We start from the raw sequence: 27,518 nt of genomic DNA, 5'->3' as shown, positions 1-27,518 counted from the left end.
TTGACGTGAGCTATCCTAATGAAATGCCGATCAAGGCACAAAAGGTATAGTAATTAACTTGTGCTTTATCTTCTCCTTAATGAAATGCCGATCAACTTCTACATGCCTAGTTCGATCATGTTGCACCGGATTATTAGCAATTTCAAATGCAGACTGACTATCATAGTGGAGCTTTGTAGCAGTGTTTGGCCTAAACCCAATTTTAGTAAGCCTCAACCATAGTATTTCACAAACCCCTTGGGCAATCCCTCTATTCTCAGACTCTGCAGAAGACCGTGATATAATATTTTGTTTCTTGTTATGCCATGTAATTAGGTTACCACCAACAAAGGTGAAGTAATTTTATGTAGAACATCTATTTGTAACATTTCCTGCATAATCTACATTAGTGTAACCTTTTAGATCCAAGTGACCATGTTTTTTTAAATAATAAACCTCTACTAGGAGCCATATGATCCTCACTAGGTGAATGCATAAATTGGCTAGTAGCACTTACCGCATAGGCAATGTCGGGGCATGTCAGTGACAAATAGATAAATCTCCCAACCAACTTCTGGTATCTCAAGTTTATGATTCTCCAAAATAGCTGTCTCAGTTGGTTTACAATCAAGCATCTCAGTATCTGCTAGCAAGTCCATGACATACTTCCTTTGTGAAAGAAATAAGCCATACTAGATCAAGTGACTTCCACTCTTAGAAAATATTTTAGATTGCCCAAATTTTTCATTTCAAATTCAAATGCTAAATGCTTTTGCAACTCCTTAATTTCTACAATATCATCACCAGTCACAATCATATCATCAACATAAATAATCAACAGACTCACCTTATCAACCTTATGTTTAATAAACAGTGTATGATCATTATTGACATTTGGTAAGGACAGCAACACTCTGACTGTATTCATCTTAGCCATAGGTGCAAAAGTATCATGATAATCAACTCCATACATCTAAGTAAACATTATAGCTACTAATCTTGCCTTGTACCTTCCATAGTACCATATGCATTATATTTCACTGTGAACACTCATCTACATCCCACAGGCTTCGTTCCCTTTGGTAGATCAACAATATCCCATGTATTATTTTCTGCAACTCCTTTATCTCAATATTCATGGTTTCAGCCCACTTTGGATTGCTAAATGCCTCCTCAACACAGGTTGAAATTTTAATACTATCCATTGTGGTCACAAACACCTTGCACTCATGAGATAACTTGTGATGAGACACATAATGGGCAATAGCATATCTTGCTTTGCCTTTTGGTGAGTAACGATCAGGTGGAACCCCACGGTTCCATCTAGGTGGTAAAATATAAAATTTTTCTGCAGTAGGATAAAAGTGCTTACCTCATGAATATCTAGAGGAGCTTGATTGGGTACTATTTGAGAAGTAGGGGGCGGAATCGATTTAGCACCATCAATAAAACTAGCAGGTTCAAATTTGGCCAAAGTAGTGGTTTTGGCCAAGGTAGGATTTTCTTCCAAATCAGTAGTTTCGTCCAACACAGTAGGCTTAACTGGTTCCACTGTTGCTCCCCCTTGTATCAAACCATCCACAACAACTTCTCCTTGTAAATCTAGTCAGTCATGTCATGCACTACTAGTTTTCCCTTGAAGGACATGCTCGGATGTATCGGAGAAGAACATCTTATCCTCAATGAAAGTAATATCTATAAAGACATACAGACGTCAAGTAGGAGGATGATAACACCGATAGCCTTTTTGGTGAGGAGAGAAACCCAAAAAGACACAATGAAGGGCACAAGGGTACAACTTACTCCTTTGATTCTTATGGAGGTAAACATAGGCGACACATCCAAATACTTTTGGAGATAGAGTCAGCATAGAAGAGATCGAAACATGATGAGTTAGTACTTGCATGGGAATTTGGAAATCTAGAACTCGTGAAGGTAGACAGTTCAAGAGATAGATTGTATAGGTAACATTATTCATCCATAACCGCTTTGGAATTGACACATCAAGCAGCAAAGCACGGGCAGCGGCAATGATCTACCCATTTTTACATTTAGCAACCTCATTATGTTGTGGTGTTTGAGGACAAATAGTCTCATGGAGAACACCCTGAATATGGAAAAACTGACATAAAGTTGAATTTACAAATTCTCCACCATTATATCGGATCAAAAAACTTTAATAGGGAAGATAAATTGAGTGTGAATAATTTGATAAAAACCCGGAAAGATAGTGACCACACCACTTTTATGTAACACCCCGACCCCAAATTTATCCCATGTTTAATTAATTTAAGTGGAATTGAGAAATTACCCGTGGGATAAGGGTATTTTGGTCATTTTCTTACCCGGAAGGAATTTGGGAATTCCGGTTGTACCGTTGCGTAGAGCACGGTGAGATGAGTTCGTAGACACGTAGTGGGCTCGAATCGGAGTTGTAACGAGAGAGATATGATCAGAAGAAGCTCAGTGGCATAATCGTAAATATTTGGAAATTGGATTTTTGGTTAAAAGACGGAATTGCCCCGTCTGTCTCTCTCTCTGCGTCCCTCTCTCCCTCCGCTGGTTCGCGACAGCAATGGAGGCCGCCACGCTTTGGCCGGCCGTGCTCTCGTCCGACCACCAAAGTCGACGGCCGGTACCAAAATGACCGGTCGCCGTCCTCTTCCTACCCCGGGTCTCGCCACCATGTGTTTCGCGAAACGAGGAGAAAGCGCCGGTTTTGACAGAAACCGCGGCCGTTCTCCGTCGTCCGGCCGCCATTTTTGGCAATCAAGGTATGGAAATTCATCCCTTCTGCATGATCTAGCTGATGGTTGGGTAGGATTTCATAAATTTTGAGGCTAAGTAGCTCGATCTACGGATTGAAATTCGGCCGGTTTTGCGATCGCGATTCCGGCCACTTCCGGTCAGTTTTTGGGGTATGTCCAAGAACAAAAGTGACTCCAAATTAGGTGTATTACCTAGGGTAGGAGTCTTGGCTCACGATTGGGAGGATTTCCGGCGATGCGATATCGCTTTAGACACCCACGCGGCGCGTGCGTGTGGCGGCGCGTGGGCATGTAGCTGAGGGACATTTCTGTCCCATTGTGATCCTCTCGATGTCACGAGCGCGTAGGTGTGCTCGGATCTCATTTTGGATACCGTTAGGGTTCCGAACGGATATCGCATATTGCGTATTTTCCGGGTTCGCTAGGTTTGGACCGTTGGATGGTCCTGAAGTTATAATATGTCGATCTAGGTATTACAAGGATCGTGTAGGATTCGACGGATCATAAAATGGAGTCCCGGATACTCCGAAAATGCCAACCCTAGGGTTAGGGTTTTAGTAACCGTCCGATCGTGCGATCGTGAGCGATCCGACCGTCCGATCTGGACCAAACTTGCAGGACGTGTGTCCTAGACCTTGTAGAACCTATAGGAACTGTCGGATCATGATTTGGAGGTCGTGGGCCCCGCGGGCCTGTTTGACCAAGTTGGGTAGTTTGACCCCGGGTTGACCTCTAGACTTTCGTTGTGTAGTTCTATCATCCCAGGAGGGCTAGAATGACCTTAGTGACAGGTCTCGAGCGTTGTTGAGTGAAACGGAGACCGTGAGCTTAAGATATAAATTAGTGAATTTTAAATGGGGGAGTTTATGGTATGCTTTATTGGTTGAGGTTTTTATAAGATTAGAAATGATACTTATTCTTTATAAAATTGTGTGGATGTTTAAAAGTAAATAAAGCGATTGAATGTTAGCTTACAGTGATATACGCACTACCCCACGTACCCCCATATTGTGATCATTTTGAGGGTGGTGAGAATGTAGCCAGGCCTAGTGTGAGGTCTCACGCGTCTTTGGATTAGCCGGCGTGTTGGACCCCATACGTGGCGGGTGCGTCCCGATGTATGAGGGGAGATATGGTTGTGTGAGGGTGGTGAGAATGTAGCAGCCCGGTGTGAGGTCGCACGCGCGTCTTTGGATTAGCCGGCGTGTTGCGGACCCCATACGTGGCGGGTGCGTCCGACGTATGAGGAGATATGGTTGTGTGAGGGTGGTGAGAATGTAGTCAGGCCTAGTGTGAGGTCGCCGCGCGTCTTTGGATTAGCCGGCGTGTTGATGCGGACCCCATACGTGGCGGGTCGTCCGGACGTATGAGGAGATGTGATTGTGTGATGGTGGTGAGAATGTAGCCGTGCCGGTGGTGAGAATGTAGCCAGCCAAGTGTGAGGTCGCACGCGTCTTTGGATTAGCCGGCGTGTTGCGGACCCCATACGTGGCGGGTGTGTCCCGGCGTATGAGGGAGATGTGATTGTGTGATGGTGGTGAGAATGTAGCCGGCTGGTGAGAATGTAGCCAGGCCCAGGAGGTCGCACGCGTCTTTGGATTAGCCGGCGTGTTGGCGGACCCCATACGTGGCGGGTGCGTCCCGCGTATGAGGGGAGATATGGTTGTGTGAGGGTGGTGAGAATGTAGCGGGCCCGGTGTGAGGTCGCACGCGTCTTTGGATTAGCCGCGTGTTGGAGGCCCCATACGAGGTCGGGTGCGCCCGTCGTATGAGGGGTGATACTGTGATTGTGTTTGATGGGTTGTGATGGATAAATATTTGAATGTATGTAATTGTGTGGTGGTAATGGTTTATTTGATATTAGGAGCCAGGATAGATATGAAAGAGCTACGTGTGGCTTGATCCCTTAGTAGGGCGTAGGCAGCCTGAAGTTACTAGGTGCAGCCACAGATTAGACCCCACTTAGGTGGTCTTATTGAGATTGGGTTGGACCTCGTTGTTGGTCCCAAAACTTGGTTGAATTGAGACTCGTCCTGTGGACTGAGCAAGTGAAGGTGTGCGTTTTTAGATTTTGAAGTTGTTATATGCATGTTGGATGCATTAAGTTATTTTAAGAACTTTGTGGGCAGTTCTGCTAGAATCATTTGAAGGCCGGAGGCCATTTTTGTAAATTGCATGAGATTATATTGTGCATGCTGGCATTTGGGTTATAAATGTGTTTTATGCAGGTGGAAATTTTGGGGAAATGTTCAATTTACAGGGGAGACTCTGCGAAATTTGGCAGGAGGTCTCGTGCCCCTAATCCTCTCGTACGAGGACATAGATTTAAGGAGTGAACCCGGCATGGGGTGATGCGGGGTCTCCACAGGTTCGTCTCGGGTTACGGGAAATTCGGGACGGGTCCTGTCGACAATATCGAGCTTAGGTTCACTTTCTTGTGGACCCCGCACCTTGTGTGTGCATCCTTAAGTTGTGGGATTATGATGGGTTCCGTCACGGGGCGTCATCGTTCTGACGCGGAGGACTGTTGGATATGGATGGATTTAGGATATTGATGAGTACACTGAAGGGTGTCATTTTCCTAGAAACGTGTCTATCCAAATTGTCATATCTCAATATCCTATGTATAAGGAAAATGGAAGGGCTGAAAGTATTGAATCCGCTGAGACGAGATGAAATCGTCAGAGGAAGGTGATAAGACGAGTTACAAGGGAGTGAAGGAGTTGTGAGTCCGACCAAGGAGGGTCGTGACATATTAAAGTGAGAAGTAGTAGTGTTGGGTGGAGTATCATCTCACTCGCGTGGACTTGAATGTCGCAATTGACAGGAGTGGAACCTCATGGTTCTTCTTCCTTGCTCTCTCACGCAGTGAATATGAACTCCAAAATTTCTTGGAAGTCCGGCCATTGGGAGTTTGACCGGCGACTTGGATCACTTCTGTCTACCCATCTGGAAAGGGAACCAATAGGGGAAAGAGAAAGAAGAAAGGTACAAAGGCCGTTGAGGCAGAAGTAGAGCTAGAGCTTTACCACAGACAGAGGTTGTTGAGTTCTTATGGGCAGGAGGGCATGAAGTTGATAAACTCGTTTCTAGAGATCCTCCATTGCCTAAACATGTTGCTAATTCTCGATTGTGTGCAGTGAGCACGAAGTCGAAGATATTAAGAGCTCAACCTTTCCTTGAGAAGAGTGAATTCTTGAAGATTGAATCACTAGATTCATGATCTGAAGAACGGCTTTAGTATAATCGAAACCACAAGTGTGGAAAAAGATTTAGATAGCCGTATTCCTCTTATAGAAGGAGGCTCGTGTGTGGTGGGAATACTCCAGTCAAATCCACGGATGAGACCCAGATGGATTGGGTGAACTTACCGTGGAGATGGAGAGAATGCTTTGGGGTCTCACCTCATGTGAGCACGTTTGAGCAGAAATCTTTCATCGGAATCAGAAATGGGTCATGGTAGAGAGAGGAAGATGATGATTACAATTCGGTAAAAATGACCCTTTCTGACATCCCTTTCAAATAATCGTGTTGGCAATATTGCTTATCGATTCTAAAGAAAGAAGGGAGATAGCAACCAGTCAAAGAGTTTGGATTCTCTTCATGGGAGAGATGGAAGAGAATCAAATCACAAATGGAAGCGTTTAGCTTTCAGAGGAAGATTAAGCATTACAGCAGCTATTAAAGGATAGTCCTAGTGGAAGAAGGAGACTTCTCTTCCTCTGCTGGTTTGGATAGAGCTAATGGCTTGGCTGCCAACCTGGTTGTGGAGGATGAAGCATGGGAACCCGAGTAGTAGATGCGGGCCCAGTACCCACACCCTTTGGAATGACAGGTATGAAATTTCGGGGACGAAATTTTGATAAGGGGGGTAGTATGTAACACCCCGACCCCAAATTTATCCGATGTTTAATTAATTTAAGTGGAATTGAGAAATTACCCGTGAGATAAGGGTATTTTGGTCATTTTCTTACCCGGAAGGAATTTGGGAATTCGGTTGTACTGTTGCGTAGAGCACGGTGAGATGAGTTCGTAGACACGTAGTGGGCTCGAATCGGAGTTGTAACGAGAGAGATATGATCAGAAGAAGCTCAGTGGCATAATCGTAAATATTTGGAAATTGGATTTTTGGTTAAAAGACGGAATTGCCCCGTTTGTCTCTCTCTCTCGCGCGTCCCTCTCTCCCTCCGCTGGTTCGCGACAAGAATGGAGGCGCCACGTTTGGCCGGCCGTGCTCTCGTCCGCCACCAAAGTCGACGGGCGGTACCAAAATGACGCCGTCCTCTTCCTACCCCGGGTCTCGCCAGATGTGTTTAAAACGAGGAGAAAGCGCCGGTTTTGACAGAAACCGTCGGCCGTTCTCCGTCGTCCGGCCGCCATTTTTGGCAATCAAGGTATGGAAATTCATCCCTTCTGCATGATCTAGCTGATGGTTGGGTAGGATTTCATAAATTTTGAGGCTAAGTAGCTCGATCTACGGATTGAAATTCGGCCGATTTTGCGATCGCGATTCCGGCCACTTCCGTTCAGTTTTTGGGGTATGTCCATGAACAAAAGTGACTCCAAATTAGGTGTATTACCTAGGGTAGGAGTCTTGGCTCACGATTGGGAGGATTTCCGGCGATGAGATATCGCTTTAGACACCCACGCACCGCCGGCGCGTGTGGCGGCGCGTGGGCATCAGAAATGAGGACATTTCTGTCCCATTGTGATCCTCTCGATGTCACGAGCGCGTAGGTGTGCTCGGATCTCATTTTGGATACCGTTAGGTTCCGAACGGATATCGCATATTGCGTATTTTCCGGGTTCGCTAGGTTTGGACCGTTGGATGGTCCTGAAGTTATAATATGTCGATCTAGGTATTACCAGGATCGTGTAGGATTCGACGGATCATAAAATGGAGTCCCGGATACTCCGAAAATGCCAACCCTAGGGTTAGGGTTTTAGTAACCGTCCGATCGTGCGATCGTGAGCGATCCGACCGTCCGATCTGGACCAAACTTGCAGGACGTGTGTCCTAGACCTTGTAGAACCTATAGGAACTGTTGGATCATGATTTGGAGGTCGTGGGCCCCGCGGGCCTATTTGACCAAGTTGGGTAGTTTAACCCCGGGTTGACCTCTAGACTTTCGTTGTGTAGTTCTATCATCCCAGGAGGGCTAGAATGACCTTAGTGACAGGTCTCGAGCGTTGTTGAGTGAAACGGAGACCGTGAGCTTAAGATATAAATTAGTGAATTTTAAATGGGGGAGTTTATGGTATGCTTTATTGGTTAAGGTTTTTATAAGATTAGAAATGATACTTATTCTTTATAAAATTGTGTGGATGTTTAAAAGTAAATAAAGCAATTGAATGTTAGCTTACAGTGCTATACGCACTACCCCACGTACCCCCTATATTGTGATCATGTTGAGGGTGGTGAGAATGTAGCCGCCTAGTGTGAGGTCGCACGCGTCTTTGGATTAGCCGGCGTGTTGCACTTACACGTGGCGGGTGCGTCCCGGACGTATGAGGGATATATGGTTGTGTGAGGGTGGTGAGAATGTAGCCGTGCCCGGTGAGGTCGCACGCGCCTTTGGATTAGCCGGCGTGTTGCGGACTCCCATACGTGGCGGGTGCGTCCCGGACGTATGAGAGGAGATATGGTTGTGTGAGGGTGGTGAGAATGTAGTCGCCTAGTGTGAGGTCGCACGCGTCTTTGGATTAGCCGGCGTGTTGCAGACTCCCATACGTGGCGGTGCGTCCCGGACGATGAGGAGATGTGATTGTGTGATGGTGGTGAGAATGTAGCCGGGCTGGTGAGAATGTAGCCGTGCCCAGTGAGGTCGCACGCGTCTTTGGATTAGCGGCGTGTTGGCGGACCCACACGTGGCGAGTGCGTCCCGACGTATGAGGAGATGTGATTGTGTGATGGCTGGTGAGAATGTAGCCGGGCTGGTGAGAATGTAGTCAGGCCCAATGTGAGGTCGCACGCGTCTTTGGATTAGCCGGCGTGTTGATGACCCATACACGTGGCGGGTGCGTCCCGACGTATGAGGAGATGTGATTGTGTGATGGTGGTGAGAATGTAGCCGTGCCGGTCGTGAGAATGTAGCCAGCCCCAGAGGTCGCGCGCGTCTTTGGATTAGCCGGCGTGTTGATGCGGACCCATACGTGGCGGGTGCGCCCGACGTATGAGGAGATGTGATTGTGTGATGGCTGGTGAGAATGTAGCCGTGCCGGTGGTGAGAATGTAGTCGGCCCGGTGAGGTCGCACGCGTCTTTGGATTAGCCGGCGTGTTGCGGACCCGTGACGTGGCGGGTGCGTCCCGACGTATGAGGGGAGATATGGTTGTGTGAGGGCTGGTGAGAATGTAGCCTGCCCGGTGTGAGGTCGCACGCGTCTTTGGATTAGCCGGCGTGTTGACGGGCCCCATACGAGGCCGGGTGCGCCCCGTCGTATGAGGGGTGATACTGTGATTGTGTTTGATGGGTTGTGATGGATAAATATTTGAATGTATGTAATTGTGTGGTGGTAATGGTTTATTTGATATTAGGAGCCAGGATAGATACGAAAGAGCTACGTGTGGCTTGATCCCTTAGTAGGGTACGTAGGCAGCCTGAAGTTACTAGGTGCAGCCACAGATTAGACCCCACTTAGGTGGTCTTATTGAGATTGGGTTGGACCTCGTTGTTGGTCCCAAAACTTGGTTGAATTGAGACTCGTCCTGTGGACTGAGCAAGTGAAGGTGTGCGTTTTTAGATTTTGAAGTTGTTATATGCATGTTGGATGCATTAAGTTATTTTAAGAACTTTGTGGGCAGTTCTGCTAGAATCATTTGAAGGCCGGAGGCCATTTTTGTAAATTGCATGAGATTATATTGTGCATGCTGGCATTTGGGTTATAAATGTGTTTTATGCAGGTGGAAATTTTGGGGAAATGTTCAATTTACAGGGGAGACTCTCACGAAATTTCGCAGGAGGTCTCGTGCCCCTAATCCTCTCTGTAAACGAGGACATAGATTTAAGGAGTGAACCCGGCATGGGGTGATGCCGGGTCTCCGCAGGTTTCGCCTCGGGTTGGGAAATTCGGGACGGGTCCTGTCATTTATGTTTCATCCCATATAATCACGTCATATGAGTGCAATAATCCACAAATAACACAAACCAGCAAAGAACCAAGGTAGTAGAAATAGGGGAAGGACCCCAAACATCAAAATGAACTATATCAAATAGCATTAGGTGTTTATTACAACTTAGAGGGTAGAATACCCGATGACTCTTAGCTAAAATACAAGTTTGACATTGGAAGGCAGACTCAAAGACGCCACTAAATAATGCAAGAAACAAATGTCGCAAATAACCAAAGGAGACATAACAAAAACGGTAATGTAGCAACTGAATCCAGCAATGATGAGAAGTTTCGGCGGTACTAGTACAAAGAACCCGACTAGTTGCCACATCATCCACATAATGAACCCCAACCATTTTAGTACCACGACCAAAGATCTATTGAGTCTGGATATCCTATAGTAAAACAACAGATGGATACATCAGTACAACACAATTTAATTGCTCAGTAACTTGTGGCACATATAATAGATTGCTAGACAAAGATAGAACCAGTAACACTTTGTCTAATGGTAAAATAGGTGTCCAAAGTACAGATCCAGCCCTTGTGACAGGAGTAGTAGCATTATTAGCAATTAGAACATGATCACGATGAGGCAGGAGAATAGTAGAGAATAAATCAGAATTATATGTCATATGGTCGGTAGCACCAGAGTCAATAATCCAACCTGTATTGAGTGCATCATGAGCAAGGAAAGCCTTGCCAAAGTTCCTAGAGATGACGGAGGTGCAAGAGATGTTAGAGTACCCAAGGCCGTGGGCATAGTTGAAGTAGAGGCGGCGGCCAGGTGGCAGTGTCAAGTAGAGATGTCGGCTGCAGGGACAATGGCTTCGATCACATGAGCTTTGCCACCCAGTTGTTCCTTTTTCAAGTGCCTCCGTGATTTTTCCCACTCTATGAGCCCATGCAACTCCCAGCATGTGTCTATAGTATGCCTTCGATCACCACAGTGATCACACTTCAGTTTGTTTTTTTCTGCAGAAGTTAGGTGATGAGGCTGAGTAGAGGAAGAGTTAGATCATGAAGGCCAAGAAACCAGAGCAATGTTTTTGGAAGCAAACACAACAACAAGTTCCCCAGGCTGGTTACTGAATCCAAACATAGGAATATGACATTGAGCCTCATGACGGACCATAAAAAATGCATTCTCAATAGTCGAAACCTTATCACTCTATAGAATATCACTGTACACATCCTCATAAAATCTAGCCTTCACTACGTTGGCTGAAGCCATGAAAATCCGTGAGTCGACCTAAACCAGTTCCACGCTCCCATCCTCATGCCAAAATTGTAGCGTTTGATAAAGCAAGGAAGGGACACACATACTTTTGTGGATCCAATCTCGACCCAACAATGCACTAAAGTGAGCCGTTGTTTCCACATGAAGAAGGCTATCTTCTTGACCTTTTTCCCTACTTTGACTTGGAGTAGGATGATTCCCTTTGATCTTATGGTATCTCCCACAAAGCCACTGACCGTTGTCTCGGTTGGGATTAGTTCATCTAAACTTTTCTTCAATTTCTTCATCACCGAGGCGAGAAAGATGTTCACCATGGCTCCTGTGTCAACTAGAATTGTTCTTCATTTCATGGTCATCATTCTCTTTATTCTCATCGACCTTGAGTGGTAATACCACCTTCTCGTACTTCATAGGAATGATCATAAGGCTTATCTTCTTGGGGGCCTAGTCTCACGTAAACACTTCTCTGAGGGCATAGTCGGGCGTGAACATTGGGTTGTGGGCCCAACCAGGCATTGATCCTTGGACTTTATCTCGATCGGAGACTCAATCTGCTTTAAGCGTGGCTTGTAGATGCTTGCGACATGCCAATGTGTTGAGCATTCTCTTATCCTTCTCCTTGTCTACTTGCCCTTACTCGACCTACATGGGACCTCTCGAACTGCCTGTGGGTACGTTTATCCATCCTTCTATCTTTGTCTTGTGCTCCAAGGCCAAGTTCTTGGACCAATTCAATCTAGCTGAGGAGCTGTCCAACCAAGTTGTCTTGGTCGTCCACTCTTTGAGTCAGCTGGTCAACTTTAAGATTGAGGTATGCTTAGCTTTGTGGATTAGGAGGAGAGAATTGTGTGGAGCTCAATTGCACATGAGCTAGGGTTTCGTTGGAGGTGTACATGAGACCGTACGCCACGTGAGTGCTGGGATATTGGGCCACGGCCTCGACAGCGGAAAGTGGCGGCACGGATCCATCACGGATTGACTTGTTGCTGCGGTCTTGCTTCTCGTGCACCTGTTTCCAACCATGGTCATTTAGAAGACTTTGGTTGAGTGATGAATAGGAGGAAACAGATTCCTTTGTTTCAAGAGCACGCATTGAGTATAACTTGCGCTCTTAATGAAAGCACCAAAATGTTTGTGAAAATTTCTCACGGGAGCATATTCGCTAGTTGATTCCTCGACATTCGATCTTCATTCTCTCTCTTTCTTAATTGTTGCGAAATATATAGGAGTCAATAGATCACACCGGGGGAGTGTTGGTCAAAGGTTATTTGATGTCTAAGTTAGTTCAATTGGATCTTTGATAAAAGATACGCTAAAATGGATGAAGTTTTCTCTCATAGGGAGAGCCGAGTGGCCAAAGCCGTATGTTGTGGCACTTAACCATGTTGGAGAGAGGAGAGCGAGAGTGGCGACAGCAAGGATAAAGAGAGAGGGTTTTTTCAGGAGAGAAAGCGTTACCTCAAATGTCTTGTATGACTGTATTTATAGCCTCCTTGTGTACTAGAGTTTTAGGAGAATAATCCTTATTTGGTTAGGATTATTTTTCCCATGATAGGAATTACTTCAAAAGATTTGGTGGAGTTTGATTCCTTGATTTAGAGAGATATTCCTATCTTACATTAAAGATAATTTTCTTACTTATATAGAAATTAATTAGGGTAATTAATTTGACCTAAGAATTTTTTTTTTTTCATTTGTCATCTTCTTATTGGCCAGTATAATATATGTTCCCGCAATGTGTATCAAATGAAGTTATTACAATTATTTTGGTTGTTTTGCTGCCAATAAATGTGCTAGCATTTTCATATGAGTCATCATCACGATTGTCAATTGATTGACTTTCATTTTACACATTTTTTTAATGTTCATTTTAAAAGTTAAATAGTATAGGTGATTCAAATTTGGTCAGTTTCTCAATAAAGTTAAGTAGCAATTCCATTCGTACACGCATTAATATTTACTCCGAACGATAAGATATTTTATTCCACAACCATTTTTCAAAAAATAATAAATACATCATGATTCATGAAGCAACCAAAAAGGGAGTGGGAGTGCTTTCCAGGTGGTGGTGTAGTAGGATTCATTTAAGTTTATGGGTTGCTTTAGTGTTTTGCTCATGTTGGGTTTATAGGTTTTGTTTGGATTTATGGTTAATTGTAGTGATGTCGACTAGTAGTTTTAGTCTCCTTTTTTTTTTTTTTTACTTAGTTTTGTTTTTCACATGTTAATTGGCTGCCTTCTTAAAATTGTTATTTTAGATGTCATGTTCTGATTGCATTGTTGCATTTTATCTAATGAAGTTTATATTTTATATAAATAAAAAATAAAAAAAGGGGAGTCCGAGAGCAGCCAGCAACTCTGAGCTGCATGATTGCGATTCCTTGGCCCTTTTTCTTTTTACCAAATATAATCTCATCTTCTATTCCATGCCAATTATTTAACGTAATAATTAACTAACTAATGTAATTAAAAAATATAAATTTGAACTGTTCACACGGCATCATCACATCGTGATGAGTAATTATGCATCATATTAACTTACTATTTGGTTCACCTCCAATAATTCAAGATTTTCTTTCACCGACGACGTCACCCCAATATGAAGCCATACGAGCCAGAGCCAAATGGAGAACTTTGGGCGCGTGTGGCCCCACTAGAATGGATCTAGTAAGGCCTTTTTCCCCTCCAATAGGACCAATCAAAATCATTACGTACGCAATCCTAATTCCGGTTTATTCTTTATTGGTATTTTTTGGACTGCTTCAATTACCTATATTAGCAAAACAGAATAAAATAACAGAAAAAGAAAAAGAAAGAAAAAACACCAACTTCAGATTATTTTGGGTTGTTATCTGAACGAGCAATCCACCACCAACCCAAAGGGAAAAAGGGGAAAATCCACCCTTTCTTTCCTTGATCTGCCCGCTTCCCGTTTTGGTACAGAGGCCTCAAAAATCTATATCAGATTGTGTATACGGGAGGGCAGGCAGGTTGAATTGGATTTAGTGTATATATGTTCTAATTTTTTTGTAATTTGTTTTTCTTTTAGATGAAATAATTGAAGTTATCATTAGTATCAAATCAAAACAAAGAAACCCATTTTGTATCTTTTGCTTAGGACGCCAAAAGGCCGTCTTGGAAGATAAAATTTGTTAGCTTTCTTGGAGAAAAATTGAGTTTGTGGGTATTGTGTGATGGGTTTATTAGTTGATTCGAAAGAGGGTGGTGGAGGGGGAAGCGGAAAACAGGGTTCATGGGGTGGTCTGAATAGTTTGATAAGGAGGAAACAGGTGGACTCGGTTCACGTGAAGTCTGGGGGTCAACAGTTGGCCAAGGAGTTGACTATTCCCCATCTTGTTGCAATTGGTAAACTTTTCCCTCTTAATCATTTTCTGATACATGTGTTTTGTGTTTGCATATGCGTTTGGATAATCCCATATTAAACTGTTCATGTTAATTTGTTTTTGTATTTAAGATGATCAAGTGTTTGTTCCTCGCTATATTCTTGTAATTGGTATTAGATTTTGCTCTCCTGTGTTTATTCCTTTTTCCTTTCAACTTTATCTTCCTGCTCTGTGCCTCGCTTTGAAGTTCAGATATATGGTATGCTTAAGTTTTTCTTTATTCATGCACCCTTCATCATAAAATTACTCATTTACTACTAATCCCTTGCGTATGATTTAGTTGATTATTGTTCTTACTAAGTTTTAACAGCATAATTTATATTGATGGCCTATTGTGTATTATGCACATCCACCCACTCATGCACTCAAATATCAGCACCACTTTAAATTTTTGACTTAAATAATGAAACAAGCTACTTCCGTTTATTGGACATCACGGTTTATTTGTCTTTCACAAATAGCTTATCGTTAGTTCTCATATAACTTGATTAGGAGTTGGCTCGACGATCGGAGCAGGAGTCTATATTCTTGTTGGAACAGTGGCTAGGGAGCACTCTGGACCAGCCCTGGCAATTTCCTTTCTAATTGCTGGAATAGCTGCAGCTCTTTCAGCCTTTTGTTATGCCGAGCTTGCAAGTCGCTGCCCTTCTGCTGGGAGCGCCTATCACTATACGTACATATGCATTGGAGAAGGGTAATTTCTCAGTGATTCTCTGTCACTAAAGTGTCGTGCATGGCAATTTTAAAAGAAAAGGAAGAGTAAAGTTTAGCATTCTTGTTCAAGAAAAGATTCTTGTACTGACCTATTTACATTGAAACTTTTCATTTGCATCGGTTAGTGATATCAGAACTATCATTGTTTGCAGTGTTGCTTGGTTGGTCGGTTGGGCTTTGATTCTAGAATATACAATTGGTGGTTCAGCAGTTGCTCGTGGCATATCCCCTAATCTGGTACAGTTGATTTACTTTTAAGTATCTAATTTATGTATCACGCAAAACAAGACTTCTTGTAACTTTTCCTTCCGTGAAGCTCAGAGCATATTCTGCTGAGCTGGAACTGGTAGAACTTGCAAATTTATCCTAATTATTTTAGAGTGAACCATATCTCTCTCTCTCTCTCGCTCTGTTTCTTTTTTGGGGTAGTTTTATCTGGTTTTAAACATCTAACGGCCATAGTATGTATTTTACTTCCTTTATGTATACAAGTATATGGGCAATTCTTCTGAGATACTAGCTCACAATAAAGTGAATGCAATATGTGCTCCTGTCTTGGTTGAAATTTGGGCTAGGATTTTAAATTCCTTGAATTAGAATGACCCCTTCATTGGATAGGAACTTCTGATTCTGCTCCAGTTTATCAGTAAGGGAGAACACTGTAATATTTTTTCTTGTTTTAATTTTGAGTTTATTTCCATGATTCTTCCTGCATGCTTTGACAATTTTGAAGAAATAAGTATGTGGAATATGTCCTTATGTATTTGTTTTTCTTCCTCAAGGCATTACTTTTTGGAGGAGAGGGCAGTCTGCCTGCTTTTATAGCCCGGCAATATATTCCTGCGCTCGATATGGTGGTGGACCCCTGTGCAGCAATTTTAGTATTTATTGTCACAGGGCTCTTGTGTGTGGGAATCAAGGAGGTACTTATATATCTTCTTTGTTTTCGTTTTGTAGAAAAAAAATTCTTAAACTTGCCAAATATATTTGTCCTTTTTTGTGTAATTGAACACTTAATTTCTGCAGAGTACGGTGGCACAAGGCATTGTGACGATAGCAAATGTATGTGCAATGATATTTGTCATAGTAGCTGGTACTTACTTGGGCTTCAAGACTGGCTGGGCTGGATATGATCTTCCTACTGGGTATTTGGCATCCCTATTTGTATATCTACTCTTTTACTTTTTATAAAGGAAAATTTTCAATTGTCCTTCCTCTTTATTGATTTAACAGGTACTTTCCCTTTGGGGTGAATGGTATGCTGGCTGGGTCAGCAACTGTCTTTTTTGCATACATTGGTTTTGATACAGTTGCCAGCGCTGCTGAAGAGGTATGCCATCCAAAATATCATTTTTATAAGTACTGTAGAGATGTTTTAACTCGTGTAGAATTTGAATTATGCCTTCATGTATTTCGAAAGGTGAAGAATCCTCAACGAGATTTGCCACTGGGTATTGGTGCTGCCCTATCTATTTGCTGTGCGTTATATATGTTGGTTTCAATAGTCATCGTTGGTTTAGTGCCTTATCATGCAATGGATCCTGACACACCCATCTCTACTGCATTTGCTAGTCATGGGATGCAATGGGCTGCGTAAGTGAATAATTTTATGGTGCTTGTAATTTCTTTACATATCTTTGGGTAATTAAGTTAAGCTTTGGGAATTGAAGGCTAATTTCCTGTTTGTGGTTGAAGGTATGTGATTACTACTGGAGCTGTTACTGCTCTCTGCTCAACATTGATGGGTTCTATTCTGCCTCAGGTATTCTTTGTTGATCTTTTGTCATGTTCCTTTTATCTCTTCCTTTTCAAGAGCTACAAAGTATGGTCTTAGCCCTCTTCTGCTTGTTTATTACAATGAATCTCCTATCACTTGTACCACTGATTAATATATTTTATTTTTCATTATTCTATTTAATTTGATTTTGTTTGATGAAATATTGATGCCTTTCATATTCTTATGCTTAGCCTCGAATCCTGATGGCAATGGCTAGAGATGGATTGCTGCCGTCATTTTTCTCAGATATTAATGAACGCACTCAAGTTCCTGTGAAGAGTACAATCGCAACTGGGATTGGTGCTGCGGTCTTGGCATTCTTTATGGATGTTTCACAGTTGGCAGGAATGGTAAGTTTCATGGAAAGATCTAGTATTGTTGAGGTGGTTAATTTGTTTACTCTTTGCTCTGCTAAAAGGCTTACGAGTATTCTTAATTTTAATGCTATAATTTGTGGTTACCAGACTGTAACTTTATCAAGGGGGTTCCCATTGCATGTGAACTACCTGGGAGGTTTATTTATTTATTTTTTTCCTACAGTAATATTTCTGACCCTTGATAATATCCTGAAACAAATTCTGATGTTGTCAAAGAATTTATATTCTGGATCATGGTAATGACACGTGGAACTCAATACCAGATGGAAATACATGTGTTTAACCCTTTTTTATGTTGACACCCACCTTTTCCTGTAGTAGTGAATGTACATCTTTTAATGGAAACAAAATGTGTGATGTGGAGACTGACTTGTAGGTCTACTTATGTTGTGCAGGTTAGTGTGGGTACGCTTCTTGCATTCACCATGGTAGCGATATGTGTACTGATACTCAGATATGTCCCACCGGATGAGGTGCCTTTGCCTTCATCTCTTCAGGAGTCCATTGATTCAGTGTCGTCGTGGCACGGAAGGAATTCTCATGAGATTAGTGAGGAAGATCCCAAGGCTCATGTTGGTTCTTCCAAGGAAAGTACTAAACCTCTACTTGACAAAGTGGATATCTTGGTTGAACTTCCTCTGATTGAAAAGCAATTGCCTTTTGTTGACTGTAAGTTCCTTATGGATTAGTCTCTTATCTCACCTTATTGTTTTCAACCACTGCAATTGTAGAAAGGTCAAACACACACACACATGTAGATAGAGAGAAGTTTGGCTCACAAGGAGACATTCGCAATGAGAATGTCCTGTGGTGTTTGAACACTCACACACAGACAGAGATATATATATAGAAATGTTTTCTATGGTATGCTCAACCACAAATGCAGATGACCATTTTTGCACTGCTGATCGATCGGCATGTACAGTATCAGGCAATTGGCAAGGCAAAGAAAGGGTTATCTGCACTTGCAGTTAACCGCATTATTGAAAGTACATTTCCCAACTATAAATCAGGAGTGCACATTCAGGCAGGATTCTACACACTCAAAAGGTCTAATTGATAGTCTGACATCATAACAAGTCAGATGGACTGGAAAAAAAATTACTCGATACATATGTATACAGGGGAATACTCTCTTGTCCTACTTATGTTTCCAGAATGAATCTGGGCCACACTTTCAGGAAAGAATCAACCTGATAAATAGTGGATATTTCTGGCGTTATATTTGTATCAAAACATCTGTTTATGAAGTTGTGCTCTGCTTTCATGTCATCTAGATCATTCTGAAATGCTTTTGCATTATTTATGTGTGCCTTATTGCAGACACAATAAGTGAAGATAACAGGCGAAAGATTGCTGGCTGGACCATAATGTTCACATGTGTTGGGGTGCTTCTCCTGACATATTCAGCTTCAGATTTGGGCCTCCCCGGGTGGGTTGATTTTAGTACTAGGTTTAGTTCTGAGAATGATCTTTTCTGGTTGCGTGATTTTAATCATTCATTTTTTAGCTGCAAAAACAAATTCTAGAGGAATGTTTAGTTAGCTAATAGTCTGCCTAGATTCTAAAATTGATTGCCAAGATTTGTGGTTTTTAATATTAGTTTATGTTTCAGTTTTTACTAGTCATATAGGTTATTTCTATATTCCCCATTGATTAATTCTTCAGAAACATTGTTGCTTTCAATTTCAGCTTTCTTCGCTATACATTATGTGGAGCTGGTGGCATTCTTCTTCTATTAGGTCTGGTTGTGCTCACATTTATAGATCAAGATGAGGCAAGACACAACTTTGGGCACACAGGAGGTAAGCTCACTATTTTATGATACTACAAATTTCATTGAAATTATTTCAAGGGGTGCGATATGTAAATACCCAAATAACAAAAGAAGAGAAAAAACTATAAAATATTAAAATGTATGTTATAAAAGAAGTGAGTAAAATAAGTCACGTAAGTTATCCAAAAAGATAATCAATTTCTTGAAATTGGTCCTGATCTATGTTGAGAGAAAATTTTACATATGGTTTTTGAGGCTTGCATCACATTATATAAAATCTCTGGCATCTCAACTCATAGCTATTTGGTTTTGAATTAAATGCTCTAACATTAAAATAGTACCACCGTAGGTTTTACCACGCGACTAGGCCAAGTCCATGAGAGAGGTGACCTAGGTAGATAAGTGAAGATACTCAATAAAAGGACAGGGTTACCAATGATGAGTGGAGCTATGTGAGGAGTGGGCTACTATTGATGTGTGCAACTACCTTAAGAGCTATCATGTGAGTGTCAACGAGGTCGACCTTTGGAAGTATGGTGGAAAAATAGAAAAATAGAACATCTTGGCTTAGTATATGAGTTCTTGGGCACCCTTCCCTTGCAAGCCGGTTTTGCAAGGGTAAGTTTCCAATTGGTACATATTAATTGGTAGCCATGAGAAAAAAAAAAATCGTATGTCAGAGCAAACAGGTGTTCTCATAATTGATTCATGTGTTTGGTTGAGTTTGGACAAACATGAGAGAGTGCATCAAGAATATTAAATTTTTATATCAGGTATTTGAAGCCAACCTTTTTTTTTAGTTGAAACCAGACTTTTGTGTAGTGAAACATGGTCAACTAATTCCACTGATTGCTTATGCATACTGCAAAAAAAGGAATACCAAGAAATAGAATACCCAAAAACAAAAAATGCATGTATATAAGATTTCAAAGAATTTACTAACTGGCAGTTCTTTAATGCCAAGATGCAAACAGCTGCCATAGCACATAAATACCAAATAAAGAAAACACAAACCCCTAAATTTCACAAGCCATAGGATAATGCCAGTAATGCTTGATGAGCTCATTCCACTGCCTGTTTATGCATACACCAAGGGAGTAAGAATATAAAAAACACAAAAACAATAAAACCACTTTGTAAGTTTGCCAGGAAATCTACCGTTACACCATTTAATCCCTAATAGGATGAATATCTATGTGTGTGTATATATATGCACACACACACACACTGGTTGTAGTTGAAGCGGCTAGCTATTTTTTTTTCTTTTTAGAAGAAATAGCCCATGATGGTAGTTATCTAATTTGGTTATGTAGGTTTATTTTACTTATAATTGAAGTGTGATCTCATTTTTAGTGATTGGAATATGAAAACAAATAATAAAGCAACATAATAATGTCTTCATCTCATGTTTAGTTACATTGGATTAAATTGTTAGGTTGCTTTTAAGTGTGGAAACTACTATTTGGCTTCTTAATAACAATGATATCTTGGTTTCCTTTCAGGTTTCATTTGCCCGTTTGTCCCACTGCTACCTATTGTCTGCATTCTCATCAACGTCTATTTACTTATCAATCTTGGGTAACTATCCAATTAAAAAGCCCATTTTATTTTTTCTGTTAATTTGTTGCTTCCCTTCCTGATAGCTTTTCACTATTAAGAGAAAGCCTACATACTGGAAAGGGTTCCGCATGTGCATAAAATTACCTTGTCGTTTTCCTTCCACTTTTCCATCTTATTTTGTTCCAGAGGGATTATATTATTTGGATAAAAAAGGAAGGCTATGGTTTATTTTCAGTCAAGCAGTTTTGTGGAAGACTATGATGCAAGTTTCAATTTAAAAACAGCTAAAACAGTCCTGTTTTATAATTTAGTGTTAAGTCTGAAACTTCATTATTGTTTTGCAACAACACAGAGCTTTGGTTAATTCCTGCAACTTGGAAAGAAAACTATTTATGACCATGACAGTGGAAAAAGTTGTCAATTGCAACTGGAGCTTCTATGATTTTTCCTGAATGCTCTGTTATCTAATCTGTCGTCTGTAAATACTGTTTACTTTGATCCCTAATACAATGCATTAATTGTTTCGTTTTTAGATCTGACACCTGGGCTCGCGTTACCATATGGCTGTTAGTAGGAGTGGTTATTTATGTATTCTATGGCCGAACACACAGCTCTTTGGAGGATGCGATTTATGTGCCAGCAGCCCGTGCAGATGAAATCTTTCGCAGCTCAGAAAATTATGTGTCTTAAGTCTTCGCAAGGAATGCATATATTAAAAGTCTATGGGTCTTTTTTCATCTGGTTATCGTGAAGTTTCCTTTTGTTTGTGTGATTTCTGTTCCGATCGATTATTTATTGTTTGTAATCTTATTGTAGCAAAGGACGGAAATCAGTCCATTGTATAATATCGTGTTATTGGTTATTGCTGCTTTATTGTTTATAATCTTATTGTAGCAAAGGACGGAAATCAGTCCATTGTATAATAGCTTGTTATCGGTTAATGCCGGACGTGTTCGATTAATGTAAATAAGTTGCAATTAATGAAAGTTTCCACTTTCCTTTCTTAGGACAGTGGCATGGAAACCTTCCCTCTTATCATTCATTGGAAATTTTAGACTGATGTAACAGTTATGAAGCTTTGCCGGCTGGCATTGGCCTGAAGGCTGAAGGCTGAGTAGCCGAATTTGATAAAAATGCCAATTTGCATTTTGGCTTGAATTTGGAACATTCAAGCTGAGTCGAATCAGATGGAAGCCTGGCCTGGCCGGGCATAATTGTGTGCCAAGCATGGCAACAATAACTGCCAATTATGAATCAAATCAGCCACTCGGAAATGCAGAACTCCATATGTATTGTAAGTTGAAGCTAATGAACTCTAAGATCCTCTCAAGCCGATGGTAATGCCAGAAGCTGATAATAGCTCAGAAGACAATAATCAAAACCTATTATGCCTGAGTAGAGAAACCAATTGACATCCGTAAAAAATTCTTCGCAACCACTTAAAAACCTGAACTGGTCATGTCGTAAATTTTGGCAGTGCTGAACCTAAGGGTGAGAACGAGTTAAATCTAATGAATTCTCTACAAGGTACTCTGCCCAGGGATGGTTATGTATCCCACATTACAATCTCAAGTTTCCACTCATCTCCACGACCATTATTTACACCCTTCAATAGAAAGGAGCAACCACACTTCTTTGTACCATGGGCCTTGCAACGCGTTTTCTTCCGATGATTCGTTATCTGCATCGGAATTCATTGCTTGGCACGGGTAATCTGAATCTACATCAAGACTGCTTAGTACAATAGTATCCACGTCCACCTCTACCACAACAAATATTAATTCTAGCTCGTTTCAATCTATTTTGTCCAAAGCATCAGACCTCTTAATCACAACTCCGTCCTTGTGCACGAGTCCAATTGATCAACTCGTTTCAACTCTTGAACACATGCAAACAAAGCATGGTTTTAATCAATCAACATAGACCACCAGACCACTTATATGTTACAACCACAAAGCAAAAGTTGTGTTACCTCATCATGTTATATTCCTATTTAGATTGGTGCACTAGATATTAAGTTATATCAGGTTTGATAAGAGTTTAAATTAAGTTATACCTCGAGGCCCAAAACCTTGTGAAATAAGGAAAGTTTTAAAGCCAATTAAAGGAGTCCTATTTATTTCCTTTTGCGTGAACCATTGTTTGATGGGCTTAGAATGTTAGTCAAGTCGGGCCTTGATGATGAGTAGAAACGACTGAACCTGGCCCTATATAAGCTTAAGGCCCTGCTATCATTAAACACATTATCTAAACCTAATCTTATCATAAAGAGATAGCTGAAACAGTTTCTGAGAGATAGCAAAAGTCTTGAGCCCTTCGTGTCTTTTGCTAGAGTTATTACTGGTGCAATTGAATAAGTTTAGAGATCGTGTACTCAAGGAAGATGGCACCAGGTATTTCTTCTATGTATTTCAGGTTGTGTGAAAGATCATGGACATTATATAGAAATCTAATAGTTGGTATCAGAGTCGTGTTACTACACACATTGAAATCGTTTTTAAAACATGCCTATTGCGTTTTCTTTTCTTTGATGCCATGACTATTTTGATTATGTTTAAAGTTTTTTATGACAGATTAAACATGTTTTCTAAATACTATGAATATTAAAAAATCTGGAAAAGCATGTTTCAATTGATTTTTCATATCTTCAAAACTTTATACCCATTTTTGACCTACTAGATGACCTTAAACTAAACATGGCCTATCATAGCAAAGCAATGAGTTTTGTTAGTTACACCATTCCCTATTCAGAAAGATATAATAGGTCAAAAATGGACACCAAAACCCCCTAAAATACTATTCACGGCAATATTAGGGTTTCTCTTAGATAGTGCTTTGTTTGGTAATTTTCTGTGCTAGATAGGAATTGACTTTTGTTATGAGAATCAACAAATTTTTCATAACAAAACCAAATCTAAATACTCATACCCTAAAGAATAACCAAAATTGCATCATACCTAAATTACTTAATAAGTTTCTTCATCAAATAGAATATGTCATGTAATCTGTTTATGATGGCACAAAATAACACGTAATCTCTTGCGCAAAGGTGTGATACTTAATTAAGGAAACTTGCATCTATTACTTGTTAGTTTTGTGGATTAAAGTTAAACTGAAAAATTGTTGTTTTCTCTTAACAAATTAAGAATATGTTTCTTGGAAGTACTTATATTTTCTTTTGCAAATACTTACAACATTGAACACTCTCTCAATCAATTTCTCGCAAATTGAAACACTCATTGGATCAAACTTCAAAAGATGGAAGTTTGATCTTTTGAAGTTATTCTCAAAATGAATGAGATTAATTATGATCTCACTCATGATTTTATTTCATTCAAGCTAGCCATTTCGTTTATGTATTTTGTAGAAGGGCTCCAAAAGCTTAGGAAGAAGGAGAAGCATTTAGGGTGTAATAGGTGCCACTTGTGTCAAGTTATCACGAATGGGATTCTAGTAAAGAATATAAAGGAGCCAAGAAAGCATGAAGTTAAAGTGTTTGTGGGGAATGGAGAGCAAGTAGATGTGGGAGCCATTGGAGTAGTTAACCTAAAGTTGGATTTAGGATTTATTTTAGAGTTGGATGATGTAGTTTTAGTACCCTCACTGAAGAGGAATTTAAATTCTATTTCAAGATTATCAAGACTTGGTTTTGTTTTTGAATTCAATAAAGATGGCAAGGTTATGGCATAAATGTTTAGGGCACATTTCAAAAGAAAGAATGAAAATTCTTGTTAAAGAACATGTCTTGCCTCCATTGACCTTCAGTATTGATGAGATTTGTATTGAATGTGTAAAGGAAAACCCACTAAGACTAAACAGAAAGGTGCAACCCTCAGTAGTGATGTTTTAAAGATCATCTACATATACATTTATGGACCATTCCCTTATCAAACAATTGATGGAAATTGATATTTCATCACTTTAATAGATGATCATTCTCATTTTGATTATCTATACCTCATCGCAGAAGAGTCCCAAGCCTTTGAGATGTTCAAAATTTATCAAACTGAAGTTGAAAGGCAGCTTGAGAAAAAATCAAAATTATGAGGTTAGACAAAGGGGGTGAATATTATAGACGTTTTGATGAAGGAGGAAGATGCGTTGGACCATTTTGCAAGGTATCTACAAGATAATGGCATAGTTGCTTAGTACACAACACCAAGAACTTTGCAACATAATGGTGTGGCTGAGAGAAGAAATTGAACCTTGAAGGACATGGTTCGTAGCATGATTTCCAAAACTGATTTGCCTAAGCATCTTTGGGAAGAGGCGATCAAATAGCAAACTATATACTTAATAGAGTGCTTAGTAAGTCCATGCCTAAGACACCATTTGAAATTTGGACTACCAGAAAGCCTAACCTGCCACATCTTCATGTATGGGGTTGCAAGGATGAAGCTAGAATCTACAACCCTCAAGAGAAGAAGCTTGATCCTAAAATGATTAGCTGCCATTTTATTGGTTATCCTACAAGGTCAAAGGGTTTCAGATTTTACTGTCTAAATTATGTTACATGAACTGTTGAGATTAGCTGTGTAAAGTGTAACATCTCACATTGACCAACGGAGAGGGGGTGATGTGCCTTATATGTACATGCCCACCTCCATCTAGTACGAAGTTTTTTGGGAGTTCACTGGCTTCGGAGTCATGAGAATTCCGAAATTAAGCGAGTTGAGGCTAGAGTAATCCCAGGATGGGTGACCCACTGGGAAGTTGCTCGTGAGTTCCCATAAACAAAACCGTGAGAGCAAAGAAGGGGGCCCAAAGCAGACAAGATCGTGCTATGGCAGAGCCGATCCCAGGATGTGACAATTTGGTATCAGAGCCACTCTGCCATGTGGTGCGAGTGTGCCGACGAGGATGTCAGGCCCCTAACGGGGGTGGATTGTAACATCCCACATCGACCAACGGAGAGGGGTTGATATGCCTTATATGTACATGCCCACCTCCGTCTAGTACGAGGCATTTTGGGAGCTCACTAGCTTGGAAGTCATGGGAACTCCGAAGTTAAGTGAGTTGGGGCTAAAGCAATCCTAGGATGGGTGACCCACTGGAAAGTTGCTTGTGAGTTCCCAGAAACAAAATCGTGATGTGACACAAAGTTCATAGTGTTTGTGCAAATAATCTCGCGGGAGAAGAAGTTTATTCTTTACCCAAATTCGTGGAGATTGAGTCCATTAGGGATTTGATTGGGATCCAAATCTCCTAATTTGATGATGATTATATCTCTTTATTAGGATAATATCTAAATTAATGATATTATCTTATTAAATAAAGATAATATCCTATAATTAAGATTTTATCCCAATTAATTAATTGGCCAAATAAATTGGTTCAATTAATTAATTTAAGGGATATTCTTCTTTTCCACTTGGCGTGCTATGATTGGAGACGAAAATATTTGCTCCCACACATAGAGCATGAGGAGAATGCCACTCAGAATGAAGATTTTATTTTCAAAGAAGAAGGTGGTGTAGCTTTGATCAACAATGATGAACAAGATGTTACACCCTTAATTTCTTTAAGTGATACTGTATTGAAACCTACCAGTTTGAAGAACCAATTGATCAACCACAAGAACAATATGTCAAAAATTCTAAGCTAGATAATCAACCAAAACCAATACAACCAAGGAGATTTGATAGACCAAGAAAATCTACATCAAATTGAGACTATGTGTATTTACAGGAAGCAGATTTTGACATTGGAGATGAAGCTGATCCAACAAGTTTTAAATAAGCTATGAAGAGTCATAATGTAGACAAATGGAAGGAAGCAATATTAAATGAACTCGAAAGCATGAAGAATAATCAAGTATGAGAATTATTTGAACCTCACAAGAACCAGAAATTGGTAGGCTCCAAATAGGTGTTTAAAACAAAAAAGGATAAGGATGGAAAAATCAAAAGATTTAAGGCTAGATTGGTAGCAAAAGGATTCACTCAAAGGGAGGGAATTGACTACACTGAGAAGTTTCCTTTAGTTTTCACCAAAGATTCTTTCCGCATAATTATCGCATTAGTGGTGCATTATGACTTGTTCTTACATCAAATGGATAAACTGCCTTCCGGAATGGTGAATTTAAAGAAGCAAATTACATGAGGCAACCTGAAGGGTTTGCGAAGGAGGAAAAAGAGCATACAGTTTGCAAACTTCACAATGCGATTTATGGACTGAAGCAAGCATGCATGAGGTGGTATTTAAAATTCCATCAAACTATCTCATCTTGCAATTTTGAAGAGAACATTGCTAATCAATGCATTTATCTGAAGAAGTGTGGGAGCTGATTTATTTTTCTGGTGTTGTATGTCAATGATATATTTTTGGCTATAAATGACCACAATTTATTAAAGGGCACTAAGGGGCTACTTTCAAACAATTTTGAGATAAAAGATCTGGGAGAAGCTGCTTTTGTGTTAGGCATTGAGATTCAGAGACACACAGCTTGAGGTCTACTCGGCTTATCGCAAAAAAATACATTGAAAAGGTACTCAAGCGTTTAGACATGAGTATGTGTTCTTGAAAGAAGTTCTGTTAGCTATAGGAGATTTGAAGAAGCATTGCCCTAAGAATAAGGAAAAAGAAGCTGAGATGAGAAACAAGACGTATGCTTCTCCAGTTGGAAGCATTATGTACGTACAAGTATGTACAAGGCCAGACCTAGCCTTGTGCATTAGCAAGATGGGGAGATTTTAGTCAAATCCGGGAACACAACATTGGATAGCTGGAAATAAGATTCTAAGGTATCTACAGAGACCAAAGGATTACACGTTGATTTACAAACGTATTGAGAATTTAGAGCTTGTTGGTT

The 27,518-nt window shown here is 40.7% G+C and overlaps 1 protein-coding gene across 1 annotated transcript; it reads left to right on the top strand.

Moving 5' to 3' along the window:
* Positions 1-13,870: 13,870 nt before the first annotated feature.
* Positions 13,871-21,730, top strand: LOC103342372 (cationic amino acid transporter 2, vacuolar). Its single transcript, XM_089043569.1, has 14 exons — positions 13,871-14,464; positions 14,995-15,196; positions 15,369-15,453; positions 15,999-16,139; positions 16,243-16,361; positions 16,450-16,546; positions 16,637-16,809; positions 16,912-16,978; positions 17,185-17,343; positions 17,766-18,039; positions 18,694-18,802; positions 19,063-19,175; positions 20,650-20,725; positions 21,241-21,730. The coding sequence occupies exons 1-14, from the start codon at positions 14,293-14,295 to the stop codon at positions 21,395-21,397; spliced, it is 1,944 nt and encodes a 647-aa protein (XP_088899695.1). The 5' UTR covers positions 13,871-14,292; the 3' UTR covers positions 21,398-21,730.
* The last annotated feature ends 5,788 nt before the right edge of the window (positions 21,731-27,518 follow it).

The sequence above is a fragment of the Prunus mume genome, linkage group LG8 (assembly GCF_029339155.1).
Source record: "Prunus mume cultivar Tortuosa linkage group LG8, ASM2933915v1, whole genome shotgun sequence".
NCBI classification, from domain to species: domain Eukaryota; kingdom Viridiplantae; phylum Streptophyta; class Magnoliopsida; order Rosales; family Rosaceae; genus Prunus; species Prunus mume.
The sequence above is the reverse complement of the archived record's forward strand: the minus strand, read 5'-3'. Positions and strand labels throughout refer to the sequence as shown.

Coding starts and splice junctions, on each gene's coding strand:
- LOC103342372 (XM_089043569.1), top strand. CDS start 14,293: ATGGGTTTATTAGTTGATTCGAAAGAGGGTGGTGGAGGGGGAAGCGGA. Junction 16,547..16,636: donor TTGCCAGCGCTGCTGAAGAG/GTATGCCATCCA, acceptor GTATTTCGAAAG/GTGAAGAATCCTCAACGAGA. Junction 18,803..19,062: donor TCAGATTTGGGCCTCCCCGG/GTGGGTTGATTT, acceptor TTTCAATTTCAG/CTTTCTTCGCTATACATTAT.